General features: G+C 39.6%; 1 protein-coding gene across 2 annotated transcripts in view; it reads left to right on the forward strand.

Moving 5' to 3' along the window:
* Positions 1 to 4,433: 4,433 nt before the first annotated feature.
* MEMO1 (mediator of cell motility 1) overlaps positions 4,434 to 27,842 on the forward strand; it is a 121,250-nt gene continuing 97,841 nt past the window's right edge. The window contains exons 1-2 of one of the 2 annotated variants that reach the window (XM_044772208.2): positions 4,434 to 4,636; positions 5,323 to 5,400. In XM_044772208.2, coding sequence (XP_044628143.1) covers positions 5,340 to 5,400 — 61 coding nt within the window. In that variant the 5' untranslated portion in view covers positions 4,434 to 4,636; positions 5,323 to 5,339. Of the gene's footprint in view, positions 4,878 to 5,322; positions 5,401 to 27,842 lie in introns of both variants that reach the window. The other variant, XM_044772209.2, reaches the window with a different exon arrangement.

Raw genomic sequence — 27,842 nt, forward strand, 5'->3', positions numbered from 1 at the left:
TTGATTGGAATTCTGTATCATCTTTCTTCCACAAACCATCCCTATAATGTCTACAAATTTCAGTTTCAGATTTTTTGAAAGTTGAGTAAGATTTTAGACATTTAAGAAGTAATTTGTAGAATCCTACACTTTTTTCATGTTTTTTTCCTTCAGCCTTCAGTCATCTTATCTGCTTCTAATTTGACAGTTGTTTTTATTGATTCTTCCCAAAACTTTCCATCTAATATTTGTACATACACCTTTTACATTACGTTTGTATTTTATTGGTTTGTGTAATATCTAATTAAAATATGTCATGGCAGTACCTAGTACAACTGGTATAAATAAGTTAAAGAATGTAATTGATCCTTGTTCTGCACACAAACCTAGGAGAGTGCAAAAGTGTGAGAGTTTCCTAAAAGGTGTGGTCTGCCAGCTTCAAATGTTCAGCTTGTGGTGGGCATTTTTCAGTGTATTTTACTATGGGAATGGAGAGCATCACTTACTCCAGTAAGTTGGTTAAATAGAAGTCAGTTAAGCAAGCTTCTCCTATACTTTGATTAGGTATTTTATGTGTATCTGGAAATTATAGAAACAATTCCTACCTTTTGAGTGCTTAATTTAATGAGGAAGATATTGCTTAGCAAACAAATACAGAAATAGAAGAAGGTACTTTTTCTTATTGAGTGAATTTTTGAATTATGTCAGTAGGTGGTTAGTGGGAGGAACAGTAGAGTAAATCAGGAATAGATTCCTAAAGGAAATAGAGACTTTGAATTGAAAAAAAGAAAAACAGTTTAGATAGGCGTTGGTCTATCTAATTCTGACGAGCCTATAGGAAGAATATTAAACCGTTGTTTAAATCTCACTTAGGAGAAAGTATAGTGGGATTTTAAGAATGATAACTTCCCATAGAAACATGATAGAATGGTTGTAGGGATACCATAAATATTGTAGTCAGATATTTTCCTGTATTGGACTCCAAAAAGGCATTAACAAATTGGAAGTATATATGTAAATTAAAAAAAATATGTATATATATATGCATGCCTGGGCCCTGGAGAGCCTAATTCAATTGGGATAGAGCCATTGGTACATATGATCAAATTGTAACCAAGGACAAAAGATGAAAGCTGTAAATGGCTATCACCCAGAATCCACTTGTTTAAAAACCTCTGGATTTAAATTAGGAAAGTAGGAAAGTAATATAATAGTAGAAAATAGGTCACTAGAGATAAAAGAGGTAGTCAGAAATGAATAAGAATTTTCTTTAAAAAAAACCCCTCTTGTCAGTTATTTAATTTCTGGGAATCCTAAATAATATTAACAATAAATTTGAAAAAAGCTTTATGTACAAAATTTATTCCAAAAAATTGGAAATGAACATATTTTCATCTTATAAGAATCATTAAAAATGTACTTAGCCCAGTGTCAGGTACGTAGTAAGTGTTTAATAAGTGTTACATATTAAGTTTGATTTCTAAAGAAGAAAGAAGCAAAGTTTACTGAAAGTAAGTTAGAGTATTACTTTGAAATCAAAAGAGCATCTTTATGCTAAACTCTTCTCTCAACCTTGATTTCTTCAAAACCCTGTAGTAATCTAGAATATTTTTCCGATATAAGGCTTTCCATAATTAGGGGCTCATCAAACTATCAGTTGTGGATAAGTAAAATCTAAAAATGGTAATAATTCAAGGCCCCCCCCCCCCCCCCCCCCCCCGACCGTGGCCGAGTGGTTAAGTTCGTGCACTCTGCTCTGGCAGCCCAGGGTTTCACTGGTTCAAATCCTGGGTGCAGATATGGCACTGCTCATCAAGCCATGCTGAGGCAGCAACCCACATGCCACAACTAGAAGGACTCACAACTAAAAATATACAACTATGTACCGGGGGGCTTTGGGGAGCAAAAGGAAAAATAAAATCTTTGTTTTAAAAAAAAGGTTAATTCAATATTGCCATGTAGATTACAAAAAAAAAAAAAAAAAATCAAGCCTAAAGATGTAAGTAAGTATTTTTTTGTATGGGTAGTATATGTATATGGCACAAAATTAAAAAGATACACAAAGATATACATTGAAAACTTTAAATCTTTTGTCCATCCTTGCACTCAGCTGCCCAAACAGTTACTGTTACCAGTTTGTTGTGTTTCCTTCTAGAAGTATCCCATGTATATGCAAGTGTATGAGAATATAAGTATCCATTTTTCCACAGATAGTAGCACACTTTACACATTGTTCTGCAATTTGCTTTTTAAATTTTTTTGGAGCTTTTTCCATAGAAATATGTAGCATCACCTCATTCTTTTTAAGGGTTCATAAGTATAGATGTATCTTAATTTAAGACATCTCATATTGATGGATATTGTTGTTTCTAGACGTTTGCTAGTACAGACTGATGCAGTTAATATCCAATATGCTATTTCAGAAAATATGTAGGATATTAATGTTGGGTTCTGGGACTAATGGTGCCCTATTTGTTGAAGTCTATGCTTCATACGCACTCTATTAATGAAGATTTCTTCCTTGCCCTTTACTATGAATTATATTTATGGGGCATCAAACCCAAATTTCTGGTGGATATAATGGAAACTAATAATAACATAGGAATTGCATAGTTTTGCCAAACAGGCTTCTCCTGAGATATGAAATGAGTATTGTGCATTATATGGATCTTCCTTAATTTAGGGGAGGTGGGTAAGTGAATAGTTTCAACTTATTTCTTTCAAGAGTCTACCCTTGAATAAGTAGCCAGAATAAGATGTGTAGAAGTAATGGTGGGATATATATTGAGAGGATTCTAGAGACAATAGAAGATCTTCTAACCTTTCACTTTACTTGGCATTGTAGTCTTTGCTCAATATGACCAGTAGGAAAAATCCTTTGGGGAAAGCAGCCTCCAACTGAGCACTTTAATAGGGAGGAAGCTTAATTTCAAATTAGATTACTAGTTTGGAATGAGACATAGGATTCTTGCTAGGAGCAGAGGATAATGATAAGAACATTTACAAAGAACAGCTTACAAATTGTTTTTACATACCTTAAAGATTCTTAGAGCAAGCCTGTGAGTTAGATATTACCGCTGTTTGCATTTGACAGATGAGAAAACTCAGGCTTTAAAAGGTTAAATTACTATATGTCCAGGATCACACAGCTGGTGATTGACAGGGCCAGGACTCAAAATTTGATTTTCTAATTTGACCAGCCTAAATATGAAGCTTTCTTAGTTCATTATTTCCAGTGTCCCTCCCTTCCTTTTTTGTCCACAGAAACAAATCAGTAATAATTATTTTCGAGTTACCACCATTATCAACACCATTTCAACCATATCAACAGTTTGCTTTTCTTGAAATTTACAAGGAAAAGTTCACTACTTTATCAGTTATTACTGAGTTTTGGTACTTCAGGAAGAGTACCGTGGAATCAGAGCTCCAGTCCTCTTTTTTCCATTATTCCAAAATTGACTAGTTGGCACATTCATTTTTTTTTTTTTGCTGCATAATATTTTAATATTTGGGACAGTGGTGAAGAGAGAGGGTTAAAAATTGAGTAAAAAGTACATTTTGGAGTTTTTTTAGCCTAATAACAATGTAGAAAAAGGCGTGACAGTCGGATATGTTGCAGCAATTGGCCAGCCTTTAGGACTGGGATCTCACACAAGGTCCTTGGGCCTTAAAGCTGACCAAGGTGGGAGGAGGCGTAGGAATAGGAAAGTACCTTTTTTTTTTTTTTTTAAAAAAAGGCATATTACTATGGCACTAGGGAAGCTTAGGCAGCCAGTGTCTGCTTTGGACTCTACCATGGATCTGTTTAGTGTGAAATTCAGATAAAACAATTTTATTGCTGTAACTCAAAATCTTTCATTGAAGATATGCAACTTTTACTCTTTTCCCAGTTTTGGAATGGTCTACTTCCCAACAACGATTCCTTGGAGGTCTAAGAGAGACTACTTTGCAGTGATTCTTCTATAATTTTAAAAGAATTATTTGTTCCTGACTTCTGTGGAATACTGGGATTTATAAGCTAACGAAGAGTTGAATATAATGTTTGTCGTATGCCTAGTGTATCAGGCTCTTTACATTTTATTAATTTATAATCCTAGGGCCACCCCTTGAGTATTGTTACCCCCAATTTATAGATGAGAAAAACTGAGGCTAGCTATATCACACCTTAGTTAGGGAGTTAAGACATGCACCTACATAAATATAACATGAAACAAGATATATGTTTATAGTGTCAAAGCCACGGTTAGGTGCTAAGAGTGGCTCTGTGAAGCACACGCCAGCATTTGCAGGACCACAAGCACACTACCATGTGGCAGCCTCTACAAATGAACTTCTCAACGTGGCCACAGACTTGCGTCCCTAGGAGTGAAACCTTGGGGGTTCGAATCCACGAAGGACTCCTGCGTATCACGGGGAGTCCGAGGTGGACTTTCCCCGTGGAAAGCCGCCTCTGCACGCCCTAGGTGCTCTTCATTTAAGGAAGTTGGCTGGGGGAGGGGGCTTGCCCTGCGGCTGCGTCCTGCTCCCCGCGCCCTCCCCCTCCCAGCCTCTGCTGCCGCTAAACCCCGGAGAGCGGAGCGTGCACGTTGAGATTCCTCGGCGGGCCTGGCAGCGGCTGCTGGGCATGCTCAGTGGGCAGGACCCGTTAGAGTGGCGAGTAAGGAAGCGTTGGCTCTTCTCCGGGTCTGCCTTCCCCGGTTCAGGCCCCGGCCCTGGGCTTTTGTGTGCGCGGAGCCGCAGCCACCGCTGCCTCCTCGCGGGGCCGCCCGACCTCAGATGCCGCCTGGGCTGTCCGGTTTCCGCCGTTAACCTCACCGCGCGGCCGGAGGAGGAGCGGGGCGGGGCGGGGCCGGCGGCCCGGCGGCCGGGCGGGCAGGAGGGCCCTGCCCGGGGTGGGGGTGGGTGCGGGGAGTCCCGCGGGGGGTGGGGGGAGGGGGCGGGCGCGGAGTCACGGGGGTGGGGTCACCGGCGGTGGCTCGGGGAGGCCAGCGGGGAGGGGAGGGGGCCGTGGGGGCGGCTCGGCGGAACCAGCCCCGGCTGGGCAGCAGCGGCGACGCCGGGGGCCGGGGCCAGGGCTTTCCGGGCCTCAGTGAAGCCGCCGCGGGCCCCATCTTCCGGCGGTCGCCGGAGTTTGTGGTGATTGTTGCTGCCGCCGCCACCGCCCCGGCTGCCATCTCCTCCTCCTGGGCCGCCGCCTCCTCCTCTTCCTCCTCCTCCTGGGCCGGGCTGATCCCCTCCCCGCTGCCGCCTCCTCCTGGGCTGGGCCCGCGGTGTCTCGTCCCCTCGCGGAGCCGCTCCTGCCGCCGCCGCCGCCGCCTCCTCATTCATCCTCGTGCACCATAGGCGGCACAGGCACCAAGATGTCCAACCGAGTGGTCTGCCGGGAAGCCAGTCACGCCGGGAGCTGGTACACAGCCTCAGGTAGGGCCCCAGGCCGGCCGGCCCGCCCGCCGCCGCCGCCGCCTGGCCCCGCGCCCGGCCGGCCGAGGTCGGCGGCCCGGCCCCGCGCGGCGGCGGGAGGGCCGAGGGCGCGGACGGCCCCGGCCGCGGACCGCGTGGGGAGGGAGCGGGCCGGAGGCCGCCGCGCCGCCTCCCCCCGGGCGGCCTCCCGCCGGGCAGCCCGGGCCGGCCGCCCTCACGCTCAGCCCGGAGTTGGGCGAGAGGGAGAGTTGCCGCCCCGGCCGCCCGCGCTCTCCCTCGGGACCGGGCTGGAGGGAAGAATGTGCTCCCTGTGCTGCCGGACCCGAGCCTGCTCGTCGCCTCCGCCGGCTCCCGGGAAGCGGGCGGCCGACCGCTGCCACCCCTGGGAGGCCGGTTTGCCCGGCGCCCGAGCCCCGCTTCCCCAGCACGGAGCCGCGCGACCTCCGCCCTGTGGCCCGGGAGGGACGCGCTCTCCTGTCCTCCCCGCCGGCGGTCCCGGCAGGGCTCGCCGCTCCAGAGAGGAAGTCTTCTCCCTTTTCCTTTGACGGCTGAGCGGGAGAGGCGGCCTTTCCCCCTCACCTTTCAGGTGCTCGGCGGTCTCGGAAGCCGCGGAGGGTAGTACTTTTTCACGTTGCCAGACGGGAGGCAGGGTCTGCGCCCGTGACATCTGTAAGAGGAGGGTCTTTTCTGGGATTCGCAGCTCTGGATGTTGGGGGTAGGGTAGAAGTACTGCCGAGCAGAGGCTCGGGGTGGCCTCCCAGCTCTTTTGTCACTGTTTTCATTGTTACTGTCATTCACGAGAGGGGCAGCTGGAGGTGGCATCAGCACTTTCCTGAGCAGCCTCACCGGTCACCAAGCAGGTGCTGGAACTACCTAACGAATTCGATTCGGTTTCGAGCGAATTTAGTCTGCTGTCTCCTGTCTGAAAACATTTTCGAGCTCTTTATGTAAGGAAGGGTAGGGACTTGCCCTTTAATAAAGCTCTTGTTAGAAGGACTGTTTTCTGGGATTACTTTCAGGAGTCACATTTCTGGTAAGTTAACAAAGAAAGTTCCACTGTGATTCCTAATAGTTTTCAGTCGTTTGGTATTGGCTGGTCAATAACTAGACCTACCTTTAATGTGAATTGGATCTTGTTTCCCTTTGCAAATAGTTGGGTTGGATAGTGACATGGTTTGTGAGAAAACGAAGATTTGGAAGAGAAATGATTTCTCTGTGGTTGCTAACCTAGCTCATTAAATACATGCACTTTACTGACTCACTGAAGATTTGCTTTGGGCTTGCAAGCCTAACAGGTATCTATAGTTTTGTATTAAGCAAATGACATTTAGTGGTTACAGTGGCTTCCCTTCGTGGTCCTAAAGTACTTCATAAACATTTAATCAATTCTCACAACCTGCGAATGTCAGTTAAGGTTTTCTTGTTCAACATTTGGGGATGTGTCCAAGACTCAGTACTAAGCCAGTGGCAGAACAAGAAGTGAGAAATGAGAGTCCTGGTTCCAGGGTTTGTCTTCCAATCAGTACATTATTAATATTAAGTATATTAGTGAATAATAGTCTTTTCAGGGTTGTAAATCACTAAGTTTTTTTCTTCAATGTGTTTTGAGAGTTAAAAAGTCTCAGTTGTCACTTTCGTGACCATCTTTTAGTTAATTTCTTTTGCTTTTGATTTCGATATCTTTATATAAGTGTTTTAAACTTTTTTTTTGTAGTTTGCATTGAAAAGTGGGCACATGATTCTGGAGGAATTTTTCTAGATTCTTGAACATTCTTTGTGTGGTAAAATAAGACATAGTTCACACTTTAGACTTGAAAAGACTTCTTCAATAATCTTCTCAAATATAAGAGAATCCTTTAATCCAGCTCAAAACATTCTGTGACTGTAGCTATTTATCAATAGTGAACTAAAATGGACTATTTTCTTAAAAATTTTGAATATATTCTTATTTCTCTAAGTTGTGAATGAAATCAGTAATGCCATTTTGGTAATGTGAATTGTCATAGAGAGCTAATTGTTAAAAAAGAAAATTCATGGGCCAGCCCTGTGGCCTAGTGGTTAAGTTTAGTGTGCTATGCTTTGGTGGCCCGGGTTTGGTTCCCAGGCTTGGACCTGTACCACTTGGCGGCCATGCTGTGGCGGTGACCCACATACAAAATAGAGGAAGATTGGCACAGATGTTAGTTCAGGACAAATCTTACTCAAGCAAAAAGAGGAAGATTGGCAACAGGTGTTAGCTCAGGGTGACTCTTCCTCAGCAAAAAAAATAAAATAAAATTCAGAGTGTGTGTGTATGTGTGTGACTTTAAACTTGAGTAATAATTGAGGGTGAATTTAAAGCAATTTAGTTGTAAAAGCTTATTTTGTATTTTAAAAATAAGTAAAAATATAGGTAAATAAACTTTGACTTGGTCTGATAACTTCTATATTTAATATCCCAGTGTACTTATATTGATAACATTGATCACTGGAAAAATTCTACTTGTGTTATTATTGTTTCCCTAGTAAACTAGTCCAAAAAGCGTAAAATAGGAAAGAGGCAGATGTGCTTGTGGATTGCCATTCTGTGGTTCCTCCAGCATTCAGACTGTGTCCATAGAATTAAAGAGTTGAATTAGTGACATAAGTGAGGATGAAATCACGTTTGCTCCAGTTATATAGCTAATTCAGAAAAAACTGCGTGTGTGTACATATATACGCACACATAGCTTCATTTTTATTTACCCCTTGTTATATGCTAGGTCCATTGATAGAAGTATAAATTACTCCCTGCCCTCAAGGAATTTACAGTTTATTTGAAGTAAGTAATAATTCAAGACAAGAGATAATCAGATGAATTGAGACAATGCTTTTAGGAGCTTTGAGGAGGGTGGAATCACTTAAGGGTAGGATTTGAATTGTACTTTGAAGGAAGGGTAGTTGGGTAGGTTTGGAAAGGAGGAAGGAACATTGGGCAACACCACAGAGATACTGAGGCAGGTAAACGTAAGTAGGTCAATTTAATAAGAATGGAAGGTTCACACAGGGGTGTAGTTCATAAGCCTGGTTGGAGCTAGCGTATAGATGTCCGCGAATGCTATACATCACAGGGATTTGACTTACTCAGTAAGCAGTCAGGGCCCGTGGAGATGTTTCTGAGTAGGGGTCTAATAGGCTAGTAGTGTTTTAGGAAAATTAATCTCATAGGAAGGTTAATCCTCACTGCTTTACAGGTGTACAGGAGGGATCAGCAAACTACGCCCACAGCCCAAATCTAGCCTTCTGCCTTTTTTCTTTTTTTTGAAAGTCCACTAGCTAAGAATGGTTGTTAATTTTTAAAAGGTTTGAAAAACAAAAATCAAATGCAATAGAAACTGTATGTGACCTGTAAAGCCTAGAATATTTACTGTTTGACCTTTTACAGGAAAAATTTGCCAACCCCTAGTGTAGGTTAGTGGTTCTCAAAGTGTGATCTCTAGATCAGCAGCATAATGTGTCTATGCTCTGTATTTTCTCCATATTTGTTACGGCTTTCATTTCATTATTTCAGGCCCTTATCATTTTGTCAGGACAGTTATAACTGCCTCCTAACCGGCCTTCATTTTGCTAGCCTTATCCTACTTAAAGTCCATCATCTACACTGCTCCTTTAGTAATCTATCTGACCACATACTTTCTTTGCATAAACCTCACTGACACATCTTGCCTGTTGGATAAGGTCCCTTCATGACTTGGCATCTTCCTATCTCTTTGGCCACTCCCCCTCACCCCACCCCAGTTCTTGCTTCTGCTACCTTTTAGCAACATCTAGCAACTGTTCATTGTTTCTTTAAATACACTGTGCTGTTTCTTATCACTCTGCTTTTACTCAAGCTGTTCCCTCTTTTGGAATGTACTTTGCCAGGATAGCCTCCTACTCACCTTTTAAAGACTCAGGTGTTAACACCTCCAAGAAGCCTATCCTGATGCCTTGCCTCCCCGGGCTCCTTTTGATGTTCTTCTGTGCTTCCGTTATATCTTGTGCTTATCTGTGTGTATTTACCTTGTTATCTGTGTATGTGGTCTTCTATCAGATTATGAACTTCTTGAAACCAGGGACCATATCTTACTCATTTTTTTATACCCTAAGTACTCAGCACAGGTTTTGAACATAGTAGATATTCAATAAGTATTTAAATAAATGATTGTTAAATTGCTTGGCGTTTAGTAGATATGGGCAGAGATATTTATGTTTAAATCCTGAAGAACAGTGTCGGTGATAAAGGACCATTGCCAGGCCAGTGACGTCTTTGAACGTAGTATGAGTGAAGAATCTTGGTAGGAAAGGATTAGAAATTCTGATCCACGAGTTGGGGACCCCATTTAATGTAAGATTTTAAAAGAAGTATGACATACGTATGGAAAAGTGTACAGCTAGATGAATTTTCACAAAATAAGCACACTCATGTAATCAGCATCCAGCTCAAGAAACATCAGTACTGGAATCCCCTGCCTCACCTTGTATTCTAACATAGTACTAAAGTTTTGTTTGTTTTTGGACTCAATATAAGTGGAATCATATCGTATATCATACTTGAGCTTCTTTTGCTCAACATTACAATTATGAGATTAATCCATGTTGTACTGTAGTTTATTCATTCTCATTGCTGTATTCTGTTGTGTGAGTATACCACAGTTTATTCATTCTACTGTTGATGGGCATTTGGGTTGCTTACAGTTTTGTTGCTATGAACACTTTTGCACTTTGGTTTTCTGGTGAACACATATATGCATTTTTGTTGGGTATATACCCTAGAGTGGAATTATTAGGCCATGGTTATGGTATGTTCATTTTTAGTGGATTCTGCTGAAGTTTTGCAAAGTGGTTTTACAAATTTACACTCCTACGTGCAGTGTATGAGAGTTCCAGTTGTTCCACATCTTGCCAACACTTGGTATTGTCAATCTTTTTAGTTATTCTGGAGGGATGTATAGTGGTATTGCATTGTAGTTTTAATTTCATTTTGTTGATGACTAGTGAAGTTGAGCACCTTTTCACATTAAGGATCCCATATTTATTGGCCATTTGGATTTCTGCTTTTGTAAAGTGTCTGTTAAGTCTTGCCTTTTTTCTATTAGGCTGTTTACTTTTTTCATATTGATTTTAGTTTTTTATATATTCCAGATAAAGCCTTGTTAGATATGTGTATTGCAGATATCTTCTACTCTGTAGCTAGCCCTTTCAGGATCTTGGTGTCTTGGTGAATCAAAATTCTTAATTTTCAAGAAGTCTGGTTTATCAATTGGTTAGTGCTCTTTTGTTTCCATTTGTAAAATCTCTACCTACCTCAGTGTCATGAAATTACTTTCCTATGTTTTCTTTTAAAAACTTTATCTTTTTACCTTTCATATTTAGATCAGTAATTCATCTGGTTGATAGCTGTTTTTGTAGGAAGTAGTGGTACATTACATAAATTTTTTGTTGTTGAAGTAAACATACATATATACAAAACAAGCGTACACTTTGAATATTTTCAAATTTAACATACTCTATGTTACCAGCCTCTAGATCAAGAAATAGAACACTTTCAGCATCCCAGAGGGATACATTGCATTTTAATGTTTTCTGAAATTAGTGTGTTTTATATCTAAGTGTATATTTAATGTGGAAGGGTTTGTACCCCCTGGAAAATGGTTCTTATATTGATGGTGTGTCTTATAATTACTGGTGTCATAGAATTGAAATATATCAAAGTCTAATGATTTCAAAAAGCATTCTTGAAGTGTTTGTATGATATATATCTTACCTGCAGTTTTACTTTTTAATTTGTTTTCATTTCATCATCTTTCTAAACATTTAATAAAATTATATCAGGGTTTTATAGTTGGAAAACCACAGCTGTTTAATTTTTTTGGCATATACCTTGAGTTCCAGAGTGTCAGAATATATCTTAGTGTGTGAGAAATTGAAAAACTGACTAATAAAAATGTTCTCCTTTGAAGAGAAAAGACTATATAATATTTGGTTTTAAAATGAACTTTTTAAGTTTACTAAATGTGGTTTTCTATATGTGGATTTTTCATTGCATCTTATCCTGTTATTTTATCATGGAGAAAGGCAAGAAGGAAAGAACAAATTTAATAGGCAAGCTATTGAGGTATTGCTCAATTACCTCTAGCTCTTTCTCACTTTACTTCTTGTCCTTTCACATGAAATTTCCAAGTCAAAATCATCTTCCCTACCTCCATGGTGTAGTTTGTATTATCTGCTTTTGGGTTTTTGTCCATTTCAAAGAAGAACAAGGCGACGACAAATAAAAATTGTTCATTAAGCGAATTCCATAGGCACATTACGTATATGTGTATGTAATCTCTAATCTTCAAAAGGATGCTACAAGGTTGGTATTATCTCCATTTTTGGATGTGGAAACAATGACTCAGAGAGGTTGAGTAATTTGTTTAAGGTATAATAAGCAAGTGGAAGAGCCAGTCTGACTCTAAAAGTAGAGTTTAGTGTTAGGGCCAGAGAGGTATGGTGAGATATGCTGCCCCAAACACTGAACTTCTCTGTTCCATTTCAGGTTTCCCCCAAAGTATAGTATGAACATTTGACTCACACTTGTATATTATTTATGGTTTATAAAGCATTTTCACTTACATTTTTGATTTTCACAGTAATCTTATGTTTAGATGTAGGGTAGGTAAGGCAGGCAGGTCTGTAATCCACCCCCACCTTGCTATTTTATTGATGAGAAACTAAGAGTTGGAGGAGGCTAAATTGCCTGAGTCCTACTACTAGTAAATGGTGGAGGCAGGATTTCAACATAGGACGCTGAAGCCTACTATTCTTCCTATTTATAGTATTGCCAGAGTAAGTAAGAAGTTGAACTGTTTGGAATCAGTAAGCATCTCTGTAATTGTCAGGTAAATGTCTTAGGTTATAAAATAATAAAAGCAAAACTAAAAACACTTATGAATATTGAATATTATTCATATAATAGAAATACTGAAAAAGGAATTGGTATATATTTTTAATTATTATTATTTTTTTTGAGGAAGATTAGCCCTGAGCTAACATCTGCTGCCAATCCTCTTCTTTTTGCTGAGGAGAGCTGGCCCTGAGCTAACATCCGTGCCCATCTTCCTCCACTGTATATGTGGGATACCTACCACAGCATGGCTTGACAAGTGCTGCCATGTCTGCACCGGGGATCTGAACCAGTGAACCCCGGGCCACCGAAGCGGAGTGTGCGTACTTAACTGCGGTGCCGCCATGCCGGCCCCAGAATTGGTATATTTTAATTAGACTAGTCCCAGAATTTGAATTGGACCTAACAAAACTTGGCAGTTCTGGAGAGGCTTTATTTAACATTCAGCGATTCAATGTTGAACAAACTGAGTTCTGTGTGAAAAGTATTGCTCCTAGGGACTAGGTGTACAGCAGGAGATGAAACAGACAAAAATCTTTTTTTTTTTTTGAGGAAGATTAGCCCTGAGCTAACTACTGCCAATCCTCTTTTTGCTGAGAAAGACTGGCCCTGAGCTAACATGCGTGCCCATCTTCCTCTACTTTATATGTGGGACGCCTACCACAGCATGGCTTTGGCCAAGCGGTGCCGTGTCTGCACCCGGGATCCGAAACGGCGAACCCCGGGCCACCAAGAAGCGGAACGTGCAAACTTAACCACTGCGCCTTCAGGCTGTCCCCAGACAAAAATCTTTAGAGTTTATATTCTAGTTGGAGGAGACCAACAATAAAGGTAAATAAGAAAAATGTGTAGTATGTAAGATACAGAAAAGTGCTATGGAGAATTATAAAGCTAAGCAGAGCTGGTGCATAAGGAATGTTAAAGGATGGGAGAGAAGTTTGCAATTTTAAATAGTGTGGAAAGGGAAAACTTCACTGAGATGACATTTGATTGAAGACTTGAAGTAAGTGAAAGAACAAGGCTTGCATTCTAGATAATTTTAGGGGCTAGATAATTTTAGGCAGAGGGTACAGCAAGTCGGAGGTCCTGAGGCTAGAGTAGGCCTGGAGTATTTGAGGGACAGCAAGGAAGCCAGTGCAACTGGAGTGAAGTGACCTGGAGCGAAGTAGGCTTATGTTAGGTTAAAAGGTAAGTGGCTGGAGCAGAGGCACAAAGGTGTTTGGTCAGATGACATTAGGTCTTGAAAACCTTTTTAAGGACTTTTACTTCAGTGAGATAGTCATTGGAGGTTCTGAACAGTTGATGACATGATCTAATTTAGATTTCCTAGAATCACTTGACTGCTGTTTTGAGAGTAGACTACAGTGGGGGAGTGGTGAAGAAAGGCAGTTAGTTGCAAGGGCAGAACCAGGGAGACCAGTTAAGAGGAGAGCAGTAATCCAAGTGAGAGATGATGATGGCTTGGATTGAGTAGTAGTAGTGGAGGTAGGTAAGAAGTGGTTGGTTACTGGATATATTTTGAAGGTAGAGCTAAAAGGTTTTGCTGACATACTTGAAGTGGGTGTGAGAGAAAGAGAGGAGTCATGGATATCTCTTAAGGTTTATCCCTGAGTGATTGTAATAATGGAGTTGCTATTATCTCAAACAGGGAAGACTTAAGAGAAACAAGTTTGAAGGGGGAAGGTTAGGAGCTCAGTTATGGTTTGTTAAGTTTGAGATGTTTACTATTTAGTCAAGAGGATACTTGCGTCTTGAGTTTAGGGGAGAGGCCTAGACTGGAGATGTAAAATTGGGAATTATCTTTACACAGATGATATTGAAAGCCAAGTGTCTGGATGAAATCACCATGGGAATGAGAGTAGCTAGAAAAAAGAGGTTCAATGACTGAGCCTTAGAACATTTCCAACTTGAAGAGGTGGAAAGATGAGGGAAATCATGTAAGGAAGACAAATTAAACATCTCATGAGGAGGGGAATGAGATGTTCTGGGACCCAAGTAAAGAAATACTTTACGGCATCTCAACACAATTTATATAGATTTGCCTGGGCATTTTTTCTTTGACAGACGCATTTAAGTCTGGTTTTAGACGTCTCTTACTCTACTGCCAGAGCTTCCTAACTGGTTGCTTAGTTTCTATTCTGTTCTTTACACAGCAACCTGAGAGATCTTTTAAAAATGTGAACAACATGATATTCTCTTCTCAAATCCCTCCCATCATACGTAGAATCCCATTCAAAAATCCTTAGCAAGGCTTAGAACATCTTACATGCTGTGACCTCTGCTTGACTTTCTGACTTCATGTCCAAACACTTATCATTTGCCTCATGCTCTTCCAGTAATTCTGGCTCCTTTGCTGTTCCCCAAATGTCAAGCTTATTCCTGCCTTAAGACTTTTGTATGTACTTCATAAGATTGACTTATCCTGGCTGGGTAGTCAAGGAAAGGATATTTTTATTGATTCCCTTATTTTGTTAGTCACAATTAGGAGGAGAAATAGGAATAGGTGTTGAAAATGAGTGAGAGAGCTTTTCCCAAGTGTTCTGAGAAACAGTGGTCCCTGAAGATGCCTTTGCAGAAAAGGTTTATGGTCAAATAAGTTTAGGAAATGTTATATCTGTTTTTCTCCCTTGGGCCCAGACAGCTAACAGTAGACTTGTTTTATGACTCTTTACATGGCCTGTCTTGGTGAGTGTTCTGTGTTCATTTGAAAATAATGTATGTTTTCTGTAGTTGTGGGGTGGAATGCTCTTTAGGTGTTAATTTGGTTAAGTTGGGTTATTGTATTTAAATCTTCTACATTGTATTGATTTTCTTTTTATTATTTCTATCAATTCCTGAGAGCAGTGTTGGAAATTCCAACTATAATTCTGGATTTGTCTATTTTTTTTAATTTTCTTTTAGTTTTGTTGAGCTGTTTCATGTATTTTGAATCTCTATGATTTGATGTATATGTTTGGGATTATGTTTTGTTGATCAATTGACTCTATCATATTTGGTAATATTTCTTGTTCTGTAGTGTTCCTTGTTTTATATTAGTAAAGCCAACCCAGCCTTCTCATGGTTAATATTTACATAGTATATGCCTTTCCATTGGTGTCAGGGTCACTAGTACCACCTTCATGTTTGATGATTTGTTAGGACTCACAGAAGTCCGAAAAGCTGTTATACTTACAAGTATGGTTTGTTACAAAGGAAGGATACAGATTAAAATCAGGAAAAGGAAAAGGAAAAGGTGCATGCAGTAGAGTCCGTGAGAAACCAGGTGTGAGCGTCCAACTGTGCTCGCTCAGTGGAATTGCTCAGAACCATTTAATTTTCTCGTCAATGATGTGTGACAACAAGTATGAAGAATTACCAACCAGAGAAACTCTCCTAGGCCTTGGTATTGAGGGTCAGTCAAGTAGGCATGGAACATCCTCGTGATTGTCTTTAGCTACTCAGTTTCCAGTCTTCCTGTCTCCTACAGAGGTCACACTGATACAATGTGGCCCCGGGGTACCAGGAGAACAAAAATAGGAGTTCACCGTAAGTCACATTGTTAGCATAAACTATCTGACAAGGCCTCAGGTGTGCAAAGACAATTTTTTTTTATTGTGGTAAAATACACTTACCATTAAATTTACTATTTTACCAGTTTGTAAGTGTACACTTCTCTGGCATTAAGTACATTCGTATTGTTTGCAATCATCACCAACATCCATCTCTAGAACATTTTCATCTTCCCCAACTGAAAGACTGTACCCATTAAACGGTAACTCCGTGTTGACCCGTAGCCCCTGGTGAGCACGATTCTTTCTTTATCTATGATTTTGCCTATCCTAGGTGCCACATTTAAGTGGACTCAGACAATATTTGTCCTTTTATGTCTGGCTTATTTCACTTAGCGTGTTTTCAAGGTTCACCCGTGTTGTAGCATGTGTCAGAATTTCATTCCTTTTTAAGGCTGAATAATATCCATCGTATGTATATACCTTATTTTGTTTATTCATTCATCTGTTGATGGACGTTTGGGTTGTTTCAAACCTTTTGGCTTTTGTGAATAATACTGCTATGAACATTGGTGTACAAGTATCTGCTTTGAGTTCCTGCTTTCAGTCCTCTTGGGTATCTATCTGGAGTGGAATTGCTGCGTCATACGGTCATTCTATGTTTTGACTTTTTGAGAAACTGCCAAACTGATTTCCACAGCAGCTGCACTATTTTATATTCCTACTAGCAATGCACAAGGGTTGCACTTTATTCACATCTTTGCCAACACTTCTTTTCCTTTTTTTTGATAAAAGCCATCCTAATGACTGTGAAGTTGTGTCATTATGGTTTTGATTTGATTTGCCTTTCTCTAATGACTAATGATGTTGAATACCTTTTCATGTGCTCTTTGGCTGTTTGTATATCATCTTTGGAGAAATGTCTATTTAAGTCCTTTGCTCATTTGTGAATTGGTTTTTGTTGTTGTTATTGAGTTGTAAGAGTTCCTTATATATTCTGGAAATTAATCCCTTATCAGATATACGATGTGCAAGTATTTTCTCCCATTCTATAGGTTGTCTTTTTAGTTTCTTGGTAATATCCTCTCATACACAAAAGCTTTTAATTTTGATGAAATTCAGTTTTCTGTTTTTTCTTTTGTTGCTCATGCTTTGGGGTTATATCTGAGAAACCATTGGCAAATCCAAGATCATGAAAATGTGCTCCTGTGTTTTCTTCTGAGAGTTTTATAGTTTTACCTTTTACATTTAGGTTGTTGATCCATTTTGAGTTAAGTTTTGTATATGAGGTGGGTTGTGGTCAACTTCATTCTTTTGCATATGGATATCCAGTTGTCTCAGCACCACTTGTTGAAGAGACTGTTCTTTTTCCCATTGAATGTTCAAATCAGTTGGCCATAGATATTTGGGTTTGTTTCTGGACTCTCAGTTCTATTCCATTGGTCTATATGTCTGTCTATCTTATGCTAGTACCTCACTATTTTGATTGCTGTAGCTTTTTTACCTCATTTTTGAAAGGTAGTTTGGTAAGTATTGAATTCAGTGGATATGTTGACATTACTTCATTTGATACTTTATAAATGTTCTATTATATTTTGACTTGCTGGGCTTCTGAGAATTCTGTGATTTTTTTTTATGTTCATTCCTCTGAATATAGTGTGTCTTTTTTCCTTTGGTTGCTTTAAGACTTTTTAAAATTATTACCATTTTCCTGCTATTTTATTATCATATGCCTTTGAATAATTTTCTTTGAGTTTATCCTGTTTGGGATTCATCAGATTTCTTGGATCTGTGGCTTGTAGTTTGCAGCAAGTTTGGAAGAATATTCATCATTATCATTATTACCTCAAATATTTTTTCTTTTCATCCCCTTTGTCTTCTAGACTCCAGTTCAAAGTATGTTAGAGGGGGCTGGGCCCAGTGGCTGAGTGGTTAAGTTCACGCGCTCTGCTTCGGCGGCCTAGGGTTTTGCCATTTCAAATCTGGGGCACGGACATGACATGGCACTGCTCATCAGGCCATGCTGAGGTGGCATCCCACATGCCACAACTGGAAGGACCCACAACTAAAAATGCACAACTATGCACCCAGGGGGCTTTGGGAGAAAAAGGGAAAAAAAATCTTAAAAAAAAAAGTGTGTTAGATAGCTTAATACTGTCCCACAGTTCACTGAGAATTTTTTTTTTTGCTTTTTTCTCTTTTTCTTCCTTTTGGATAATCTTTTGCTTTGTGTTCAAGTTCACTGATTTTTTTTTTTTTTTTGAGCAAGATTAGCCCTGAGCTGACATCTGCTGCCAATCCTCCTTTTTTTGCTGAGGAAGACTGGCCCTGAGCTGACATCTGTTCCCATCTTCCTCTACTTTCTTTGTGGGATGCCTACCACAGCATGGCTTGCCAAGCGGTGTCATGTCCACACCGGGGATCCGAACCGGTGAACTCTGGGCTGCCAAAGTGCTGAAGTGGAACGTGCAAACTTAACTGCTGCGCCATTGGGCTGGCCCCTTAGTGATTTTTTTTTCTTGTGCAATACCTAATTTTGCTTTTAATTCCATGAGTGACATCTTTTAAGTGTAAAAGAGTTAATAAAATAACTGCTGGTTTCGCCAAATATTTTCTTATTAATTATTTTATTCGTTACTGTTTTGGTGTTTTTCAGATGACAGATTTATTTATAGGTTTAAAAAAACATTTCTCTCTTGTGTCCTAGAAATCAGATTGACCAATGCTTATTCTTCTGACACGAGTATTTAGTTGTTAGCAGTACTGTTTTGCCTCAGAGCTGATAAAAAGAATAACATTTTTTTGGTTTTCTGAGATCAGAGCAATCTAGAAATTGAAAATACTTTTGAATTATGGCTTAATGTTGGTTTAGGATTGTTTTCTTTCAAATTAAATTATAAATTAAAAGCATTTTGCAGGGGCTGGCCCCATGGTATAGTGGTTAAGTTTGCATGCTCCACTTTGGCGGCCTGGGTTTGCGGGTTTGGATCCTGGGTGCAGACCTACAACACTTGTCAGCCATGTTCTGGCAGTGAGCCAGATACAAAGGAGAGGAACTATCGGCACAGATGTTAGCTCAGGGCTAATCTTCCTCAAGCAAAAAAAAAAAAAAAAAAAAAAAGGGAAGATTGGCAACAGGTGTTGGCTCAGGGTGAATCTTCCTCAGTAAAAACAGACACACTCACAGAAACCCAAAAAAATTTTGAATACATTCATATGTTTTAAAAATTAAAGGTAATTGTTGAGAAGTCTCATTCCTATATCATTCCTGTGTATGCTATGTTTGTCTTTCCTTATAGGTAGTTGCTTTTATCAATTTCTTGAGTGTCCAGTGCTTTTGCATACACAAGTGCATATGAGTACATCATCATTTCCTCCTCTTTTCAGCAAATGCTAGCATATTCTATAATTGTCTTATACTTTGCCTCTTTATACTTAACAAATTTAATAATTGAAGATCTTTTCACATTATAACAGAGTGAGTCATTTTTCTACCTATCCTACCCCCTTTTTTGGTCATTGCTTATTCTGGTTCTTCAAAGGAAGATAGTTATGATGCATTCAGTAAGGTGATCGAGAGTTGAATAGCTAAATAAAATGCCATTAGATCTCCAGCATTTGTTTTCAGACTTTTCAGTCTCAGAACCCCTTTACACTCTTCAAAATTGATAATTTTTTAAAACCAAAAAGCTTTTGTTTGTGTAGTTTATATCTGTCAATAACTATCAAATTAGAAACCAAAACTGAGAAACTTTAAAAGTATTTATTTTTAATTCATTTTAAAATAACGATAATAAACCCATTATATGTTCACATAAATAGCACTTTAGATGAAAATGACTATCTTCTAAAACAAGGAAAATACAAGATTGGCATTTATTACATTTTTGCAAATATCTTTGATGTCTGGCTTAATAGAAAACAACTGGATTCTCATATCTGTTACTGCATTCACTCTGATGTGATAATGTTGTTTTACTTGATGTATGCAAAGAAAATCTGGCCTCATACAAATATGTAGTTGGAAAAGGGCAGAGTTTTTAATAGACTTTTCAGATAATTGTGAATATCCTTCTTTGATGCTGTACTAAAACTCGTGGTAGTTCCTTTTTTAAAAAAACCTTTCTTGAAATACAGTTGACATACAATAAGTAACACATATTTATTATACCTGTGAAACTGTCAACACAGTCAAGATATGGTGTACTCCCAAAGGCAGTTTCGGAAAGATTAATTGCAGTGTGGAATTTGAAATCATAGCAATGACGTTTTCATACTCTGTTTTCATTAAGATCAGTTGGTGTATCCTCCACTTTGAATGAACCTTTCATCCATACAGGATTTTTTAACACCATGCATTAGTCATTTGGAAAGTATTTGTTCCTTGGGTTATGCAGATCTGGCACATGTTTACACATTTCATTATTCATTGTCAAAGAATCACATTTCTTAATATCACCACTCTCATCAGAAAAGTCTTTTTGGCTTGGCAAGCTTTTAAACCCACAGTGGTAGAAAAACATTTTGCAAAATTCTAATTTTCTCAAAGCTTGAATTTTGTAGTTAGTAATAGATATTGACAGTTGTTTTTCTTGATGTGATAGGTGTACTGTTGATTTTCAAGGAAATATCTGCTGAGTACCCAAGAGTAGGTAACCATCATTTTTGTCTGGCAGTTGTTCTTTCAAGAAAAATGATGTTCCATAAAAAAGCAGCTAGTTCAGCTTGCAACTCAGTTGTATAAGTGCTTTCCATTGAGACAACCGTCATACTTTCCATTTCAGCACACAGAATATTAAAAAGTGTGTACTTAAGGGTTGAGATTTAATAAAATGTGTAATATTTATGGCTACAGACACATGAAAGACATTCTTTTTCCTACATTTTTTTCTTTTTTTAGGTATGCTTTTGATGAGGAAGATTGGTCCTGAGCTAACATCTGTTACCAGTCTTCCTCTTTTTTTTTTCCTTCCTCCCCAAAGCCCCAGTACATAGTTGTATATCCTAGTTGTAAGTCATTCTAGTTCTTCTGTGTGGGATGCCACTGCAGGATGGCTTGATGAACAGTGTGTTGGTCTGCGCCCAGGATCCAAACTGGTGAATCCCGGGCTGCCGAAGCAGGGTATGTGGAGTTAACCACTTGGCCATGGGGCTGGCCCCTCAAAGACATTCATAAATGAGACTCGCCTTTCTTTTCTTTTTAGAGTTTGGTGAGTGTGTGATGGTGAAGAATGTAATGACTCCTAGTATAGTTTGGTGCTACTGCTAATAAGATACTAGCAGTTTTACCTACTCTTACTATTGAATCATCAAGGCAAATGCCAATACGGTGAAAGAAGCAAGTAATGTTTTGAGTGTTATTATGAAAATGGTTTTGACCTGGTTGACCTTCTGAAAGGGTCTTGGTGATCCCCAGGAATCTGCACGTTACTTTGAGAACTACTGGTTTGTAGAAATCCTTACTTCTTCCTTGGCAATTATAAAAATTACAGACAAAACCCCATGAACTCTCTGTTGTAGTAGTTATCAATCTTAATGTCTCTCTCCATATATACACCCACCCACCCAGCACACCCTGTGCCATATTACATACTCCTTCCATTCATTTCAGTGGCTCATTTTGGCATGATTCTCAAGAGGACAATGGGAAGATATAATTTACCCTCATCTCTCTTTCTCAAAGTGTGATAAAGGACTATCAGAAACCTGCTGAATTAAAATTACTGATAGGTGGGACCCAGTTATCTGCATTTTTACCATACACCAACGGTGGTTTGAGAACCACTTCTTTGAGTCCTTAGGAAGAAAATTGGGTTGCTCAGAGTAGAAGATGACATCACCATTATTAGTTTTGTATTCACTGCTCATAGTGGAAAATGACATCACCACTATCATATTTGTATTTCCAGCACCCAAAACAGTGTCTGGCACAGAGCGGGAGCTCATGAAATGCTTTATGAATGATTGAATGACTGATCTCACTAGATTATTATGTTATTTATCTGACACCAACTTGCCAAATATATGATGATAAAATTAGCCTTAAATTATGTTTTTAATTATATTTCTTGGTGTGCTTACCTTACCAGTGTATGTTTTAGAACTTAAAAAGCATGTAAATCAGATAATGTGACCACTGCTGAATGATTACTGCTGCAGTGATTTTCTATTGTGTTTACGCTTTTGATTATAGATAGCCTACGTGATTTGGCTTATGGCAGCCTATCCTGCCTCATCTTTTGTCATTCTTCCACTTGTTCACTATATTTTAGGATTCATGAAACTGGTCATTTTTCCTCCTGGTTCCTTTAACATACTGAATACTAAGCTCCTTACCTCAAGGCCATTGTACTTGCTATTCTCTTTTCCTAGAAGTCTCTTCCTCCAGCTCTTTTCTTGCTTCTTTCTTCTTTTTCTTCAGGTCTCAATTCATTTGTCACATGCTTGAGGTGCCTTTCTTTTTTTTTTTTTTTTTTTAATTCCCTCTTCCTCTATTGCACATAGATGGCCATGAAATAAATAGTTCTGTTCATTTCTTTTGTGGCATTTTAACAATTCGAAGTTGCTTTATTTATGTACTTATTTACTATCCGTCTCCCTCCTCCAGAATATATGCTTCATGAGAACATAGACCTGCTTATCTTGTTTGTTATTGTCTCCTCAGTGCCGGAAACAGTCTTGGCATGTAATAGGCATTTTCTAAAATTTATTAAATAAATAGATGAATGAATGAGTGGAAAGAATATATGGAAGAAAATTATTTTGGTTACTCAGTAAATATCTTAAATTTAATGAATCAAGGTAGCAATTATATTTGTTAATAATTAAGGGCTTTACATGAATAACTTTGTTCTACTATATTATTAAATTAAACATCACATACAGATTTGGGTTTCTGGTTTATAGAATTGCCCATGGAGTAGATATTTTTCTATTTATAAATGAATAAGCATGATTCTGAACAGTTGTTAAAACCAATATAAGAGAGAACAACAGTAATTTCTGGTGGAAAATAAGTATGTAAATAAGTAAGATAAAACCTTAACTATTTATAACCATCCAAGAAGTTATTCCGGATTAAGTGTTTTATTTTTTATTTTTATTTTTTGAGGAAGATTAGCCCTGAGCTAACTGCTACCAATCCTCTTCTTTTCACCGTGGAAGACTGGCTCTGAGCTAACATCCATGCCCATCTTCCTCTACTTTATATGTGAGACGCCTACCACACCATCGCGTGCCAAGCGGTGCCATGTCGCACCCGGGATCTGAACCAGCAAACCCCGGGCCGCTGAAGTGGAACGTGCGCACTTAATTGCTGCGCCACCTGGCCGGCCCCTGGAATAAGTATTTTACATAAATTACCACTTTCATCATTAGAGCTTTTATTTAGGGATTTAGAAATACATGACATGTCTTCTGTCTTCAAAAATACGTGACATATCTCCTTTTTTCAGCTTCATTGAGATATAATTGACATATAATATTTAAATTTATAAATTTAATGTGTAAGTTTATTGTGTTCAACATGATGATTTGATACCCTTGTGTATTGCAAAATGATTACCCCAGAAGGGTTAGTTAACACTTCCTTCACCTCACGTAATTACCATTTCCTTTTTGTGGTGAGGATGTTTAAGATCTACTCTCTTAGCAACTTTCAGGTATACAGTACAGTATTGTTAACTATATCACCATGCTGTACATTTGATCCCCAGAACATATTTGTCTTATAACTGGAAGTTTGTACCCTTTGACCAACATCTCCCCATTTCCCCCACCGCCCAGCCCCTGGCAACCACTGTTCTATTCTCTGTTTCTATGAGTTCAGTGTTTTTTGATTCCACATGTACATGAGGTCATACAGTATTTGTTTCTCTGTCTAACTTGTTTCACTTAACATAATGACCTCAAGGTCCATCCATATTGTCACAAATGGCAAGATTTTCTTCTTTCTCATGGCTAAATAATATTCCATTGTGTATATGTATCACATTTTTTTAAATCTATTCATTGGCAGTGGACACTTAGGTTGTTTCTGTGTCTTGGCTATTGCGAAATAATGCTGCCGTGGAGAAATGGGCTTCTCTGGAAGTATCCTGCACTGTTGGGGAAGCCAGATGCTAACTCATATCTTCTCATTTTCCCTCATGGGAGAAATCACTGACCAAGAAAGTTTCTCTTGGCACTGAGCTGTGCTGCCTTGGGGTACAATGACATGGGTAAAGTCAGACTGTACCTCTTAGCATCTCGAGTGCATCCAAATTCATATTCTTTTGCTCCAGTGGTAGGCTGGAACTTCTCTGCCAGATTTCTAGACTTCCACAAAGGCTCTCTTATCCGTGGGTGATTGTCTAAGACGGTGTCCTCCTGGGGTTCCCATACAGGGACCGAGAGAGGCCGGAGCCGGTTCACGGACCACTGCAGGGTCTACAGCTGAGACTAAGGTCTGTGTGCCTATTACTTGATGCATGCATGGACGAGACTTCTCCCAGGTCTCTTAGCATTTGGGTCTGGATCCCAGAGCTCCCACAAAGGAACTTTTGTTCATGGATGCATGCCAAATCATTATCCCAGGTGAGGGATGTCTTTTTTCAACCATCTTGCTAACTCCTCCTCTGTGTTCTTAACCAGTCACACTGTCAGGGTTTAGTTAGGAGTTTGGTAATATTTCTCCCTGCTCTCAATGACCCCAGGTTTCTGTGCTATTTATGTTTATTTATTATTATTAATAATAAACTTTTGTTTTTTTTTTTTTGCTGAGGAAGGTTCACCCTGAGCTAACATCTCTTGCCAGTCTTCCTCTATTTCATATGTGGGTTGCCGCCACAGCATGGCTGATGAGTGGTGTAGGTCCACGCCTGGGATCTGAACCCAGACTGTTGATGCAAGGCACACCAAACCTAACCACTGCTCCATGGGGCTGGCTCCAATAACCTTTTTTTTTTTGGAGGAAGATGAGCCCTGACCTAATGTCTGCTGCCGGTCCTCCTCTTTTTGCTGAGCAAGACTGGCCCTGAGTTCACATCTGTGCCCATCTTCCTCTACTTTCTATGTGGGATGCCTATCACAGGATGGCTTGCCAAGTGGTGCCATGTCCGTACCTGGGATCCAAACTGGCGAACCCCAGGCCACCGAAGCGGAACGTGCGAACTTAACTGCTGCGCCACCAGGCCGGCCACTCCAATAACCTTTTTACTTTGAAATTATTTTAGATTTTCTACAAAGTTGCAAAAATAATACAGAGTTTCTGTATATCCCTCACTCAGCTTCCTTTAATATTAACCTTTTCTCTTACCATTATACATTTGTTAAAGCTAAGAACAGTAATTGATCAGTGCTATTAACTAAACTCCAGGCTTTATTCTATTTCACCAGTTTTTACACTAATATCCTATTTTTGTTCCAAGATCCAATCCAAGATACCACATTGCATTTATTCATCATGTCTTCAGTCTCCTCTGGTCTGTGACAGGTTCTTAGTCTTTCTTTGTTTTGACAGTTTGGAGGAATACTGTCAGGATTTTGTAGAATGTTCCTCAATTTGAGTTTGTCACATTTTTCCCCCCTCATGATTAGATGGGAGTTATGGGTTTTGAGGAAGAATACTACAGAGGTGAAAACACCTCTCATCTTATCATATCGGGAGTATGTGATATTAACCTTAGTGGTGGTAACCTTGATCATTTCGGTAAGGTAGTATTTGCCAGCTTTCTCCACTGTAAAGTTACTGTCTTCTCCTTTTCTTATTTTATTTTTTGAGTTTGAGTCACTGAAGTCCAGCCCACACTTTGGAGGGGAAAGTAATTATTTGGAGTTCTTCTCTAAGGAAGATTTGTCCCTTTTCCCCCTCTTATTTATTCACCCATTTGTATCAGTATAGACACATGTATATGTATTTATTTCATACTTTGGAGGGTAATCCAATCCCACATCATTTTTTTGTTGGTCAAGTTTTGCCAGCTTTGGTCATTCAGAGCACTTTCAAGTTGGCTCCTGTATCCCCTTGACATGCCCCATTCTTTTGATTTTTGAGCACTTCCTTGCTTTCTACAAGATACTGCATGCTTATTTTGTATTTTCCTTGCGTCAGCCATCGACTCCCGTTTCTCCAAGGATTCTTGCTTTCTTTTACTGTATTGGGAAATGGTATTTAGGAGCTAAGACCTGCGCAACTGGATGTGTTTATTGCTTCTGTGTGTCACTGCTTCTAGGCTCTATTTTTTGGATAGAAACAGGTAATATATTTATTTTTATTAACTCATGTACATGTATATCTCTATTTCTGTATCTATCCATTTCTCTCTCTATATTAAGCTAACCATGAATTCACACTCATTACTCCAATTCTAATCCATCATTTTACTCTTTTTCCCTTGCTTATCTGTAACTTCCCTCTTCAATATTGAGAAACCTGGCTCCCACCCACCATCCACCATCCATTTACTCATTTGTTCAACTCCAGTATACATGTAAAGCAGGCTTAGAATTGTTAACCCATACCTCTGTGTGAAACGAATTTACCAACCAGAGTGCATGTGTACAATTCCTTGTGTCTTTAGCCTTACAATTTCTAATCAAAACATTGTTTTACAAAGTTAAATAACTTTGGGAAGTTACTAAATTTTATAGCTGCTTTTTTACCCCACCTCCTTGGGTGAGGTGGTGTCATACATTTGTAATACGGTTGAATTCGTTTATCACCATCTCTGTTTCATTTTGGGATATCCTGACATACTGGTAAATTCTTTTTGTTTGTTTAACTTACATACATTTAAGTTCACTCTTGATGATTTCAGTTCTGTGGGTCTGACAAATGTGTAAAATCTGTTTATTTTTAAAAATGTGTTTGTGTAAGTTGTTTCTTGTAGATTTCATTGTGCCTATTTGTAGTAGTCTCTTTCTTCCTTCTGAGTTGTTGCTTCTCATCTAATGCGTGTTTGGTATTAGCATACATGTATTAGAATTCAGTGAAATAAGTCTTGAATTGATCTAGGGAAGCTTCCTGGGAGTAAAATGCATAAATTTCACATGTAGACTTAGATACTGGTTTTGTCAATGCAAATGCTTTCTCCTTTGGTTCTTGTTCATGGTTTCAGTTGTTAAAAATATGTGAAGTTTGAGTACAGATTGATAGGTATCACAGTGTTTATAAAATTAGACCGGGGGGGCTGGCCCCGTGGCCAAGTGGTTAAGTTCACACGCTCTTCTTCGGTGGCCCAGGGTTTTACTGATTTAGATCCTGGGCGTGGACATGGCACCGCTCATCAGGCCATGCTGAGGCGGCGTCCCACGTGCCACAACTAGAAGGACCCACAACTAAAAATACACAACTATGTACCGGGGGGCTTTGGGGAGAAAAAAAGGAAGAAATAAAATATTAAAAAAAAAAATTAGACCAAATGTGGCAAGGAAGAATATCTATCTGGTAATTCTTCTTTTTTTTTTTTTTGGAGGAAGACTAACCCTGAGCTGACATCTACCAATCCTCCTCTTTTTGCTGAGGAGGACTGGCCCTAAGCTAACATCCGTGCCCATCTTCCTCTTCCTTATACGTGGGACGCCTGCCACAGAATGACTTGGCAAGTGCACTTGCCATGTCCGCACCTGTGATCCGAACTGGCGAACCCCGGGCCGCTGAAGCAGAACTGCGCACTTAACCGCTGCACTACTGGGCCGGCCCCTAGTGATTATTCTTAACATCTGGATTAGATGGCTTTCAGAGGACAAGTGAGATACTGTATTGTTTAGGTTATAAGCCAGAGAGAGAGGTTTAGATTACCTTAAGTAATGGAGATTTATTATGGGAAAGTAAAGGACACATAAATCTCAACTGTTGCATAGCAAGGTGTCAGAAAGACAGAGTGGTTGAGGAAATGAGCAGTCGTTTAGGAAACCAAGGAGCTCTACCTACTGGATTATCTTGTTGCCCTCCTAGCAGCATGTGTTCTTTGCTCAGTCCCTAATACAGTGGTTCTCAACCTGAGGCTGTATGTAATTGTCTGTGGGGCCCTGTGCTAGATCTGTTGAGTCAGTTAGACTCTTCTAGGAATGGGGATCCAGGCCTTATT

Source organism: Equus asinus, chromosome 6, assembly GCF_041296235.1.
Source record: "Equus asinus isolate D_3611 breed Donkey chromosome 6, EquAss-T2T_v2, whole genome shotgun sequence".
NCBI lineage: Eukaryota > Metazoa > Chordata > Mammalia > Perissodactyla > Equidae > Equus > Equus asinus.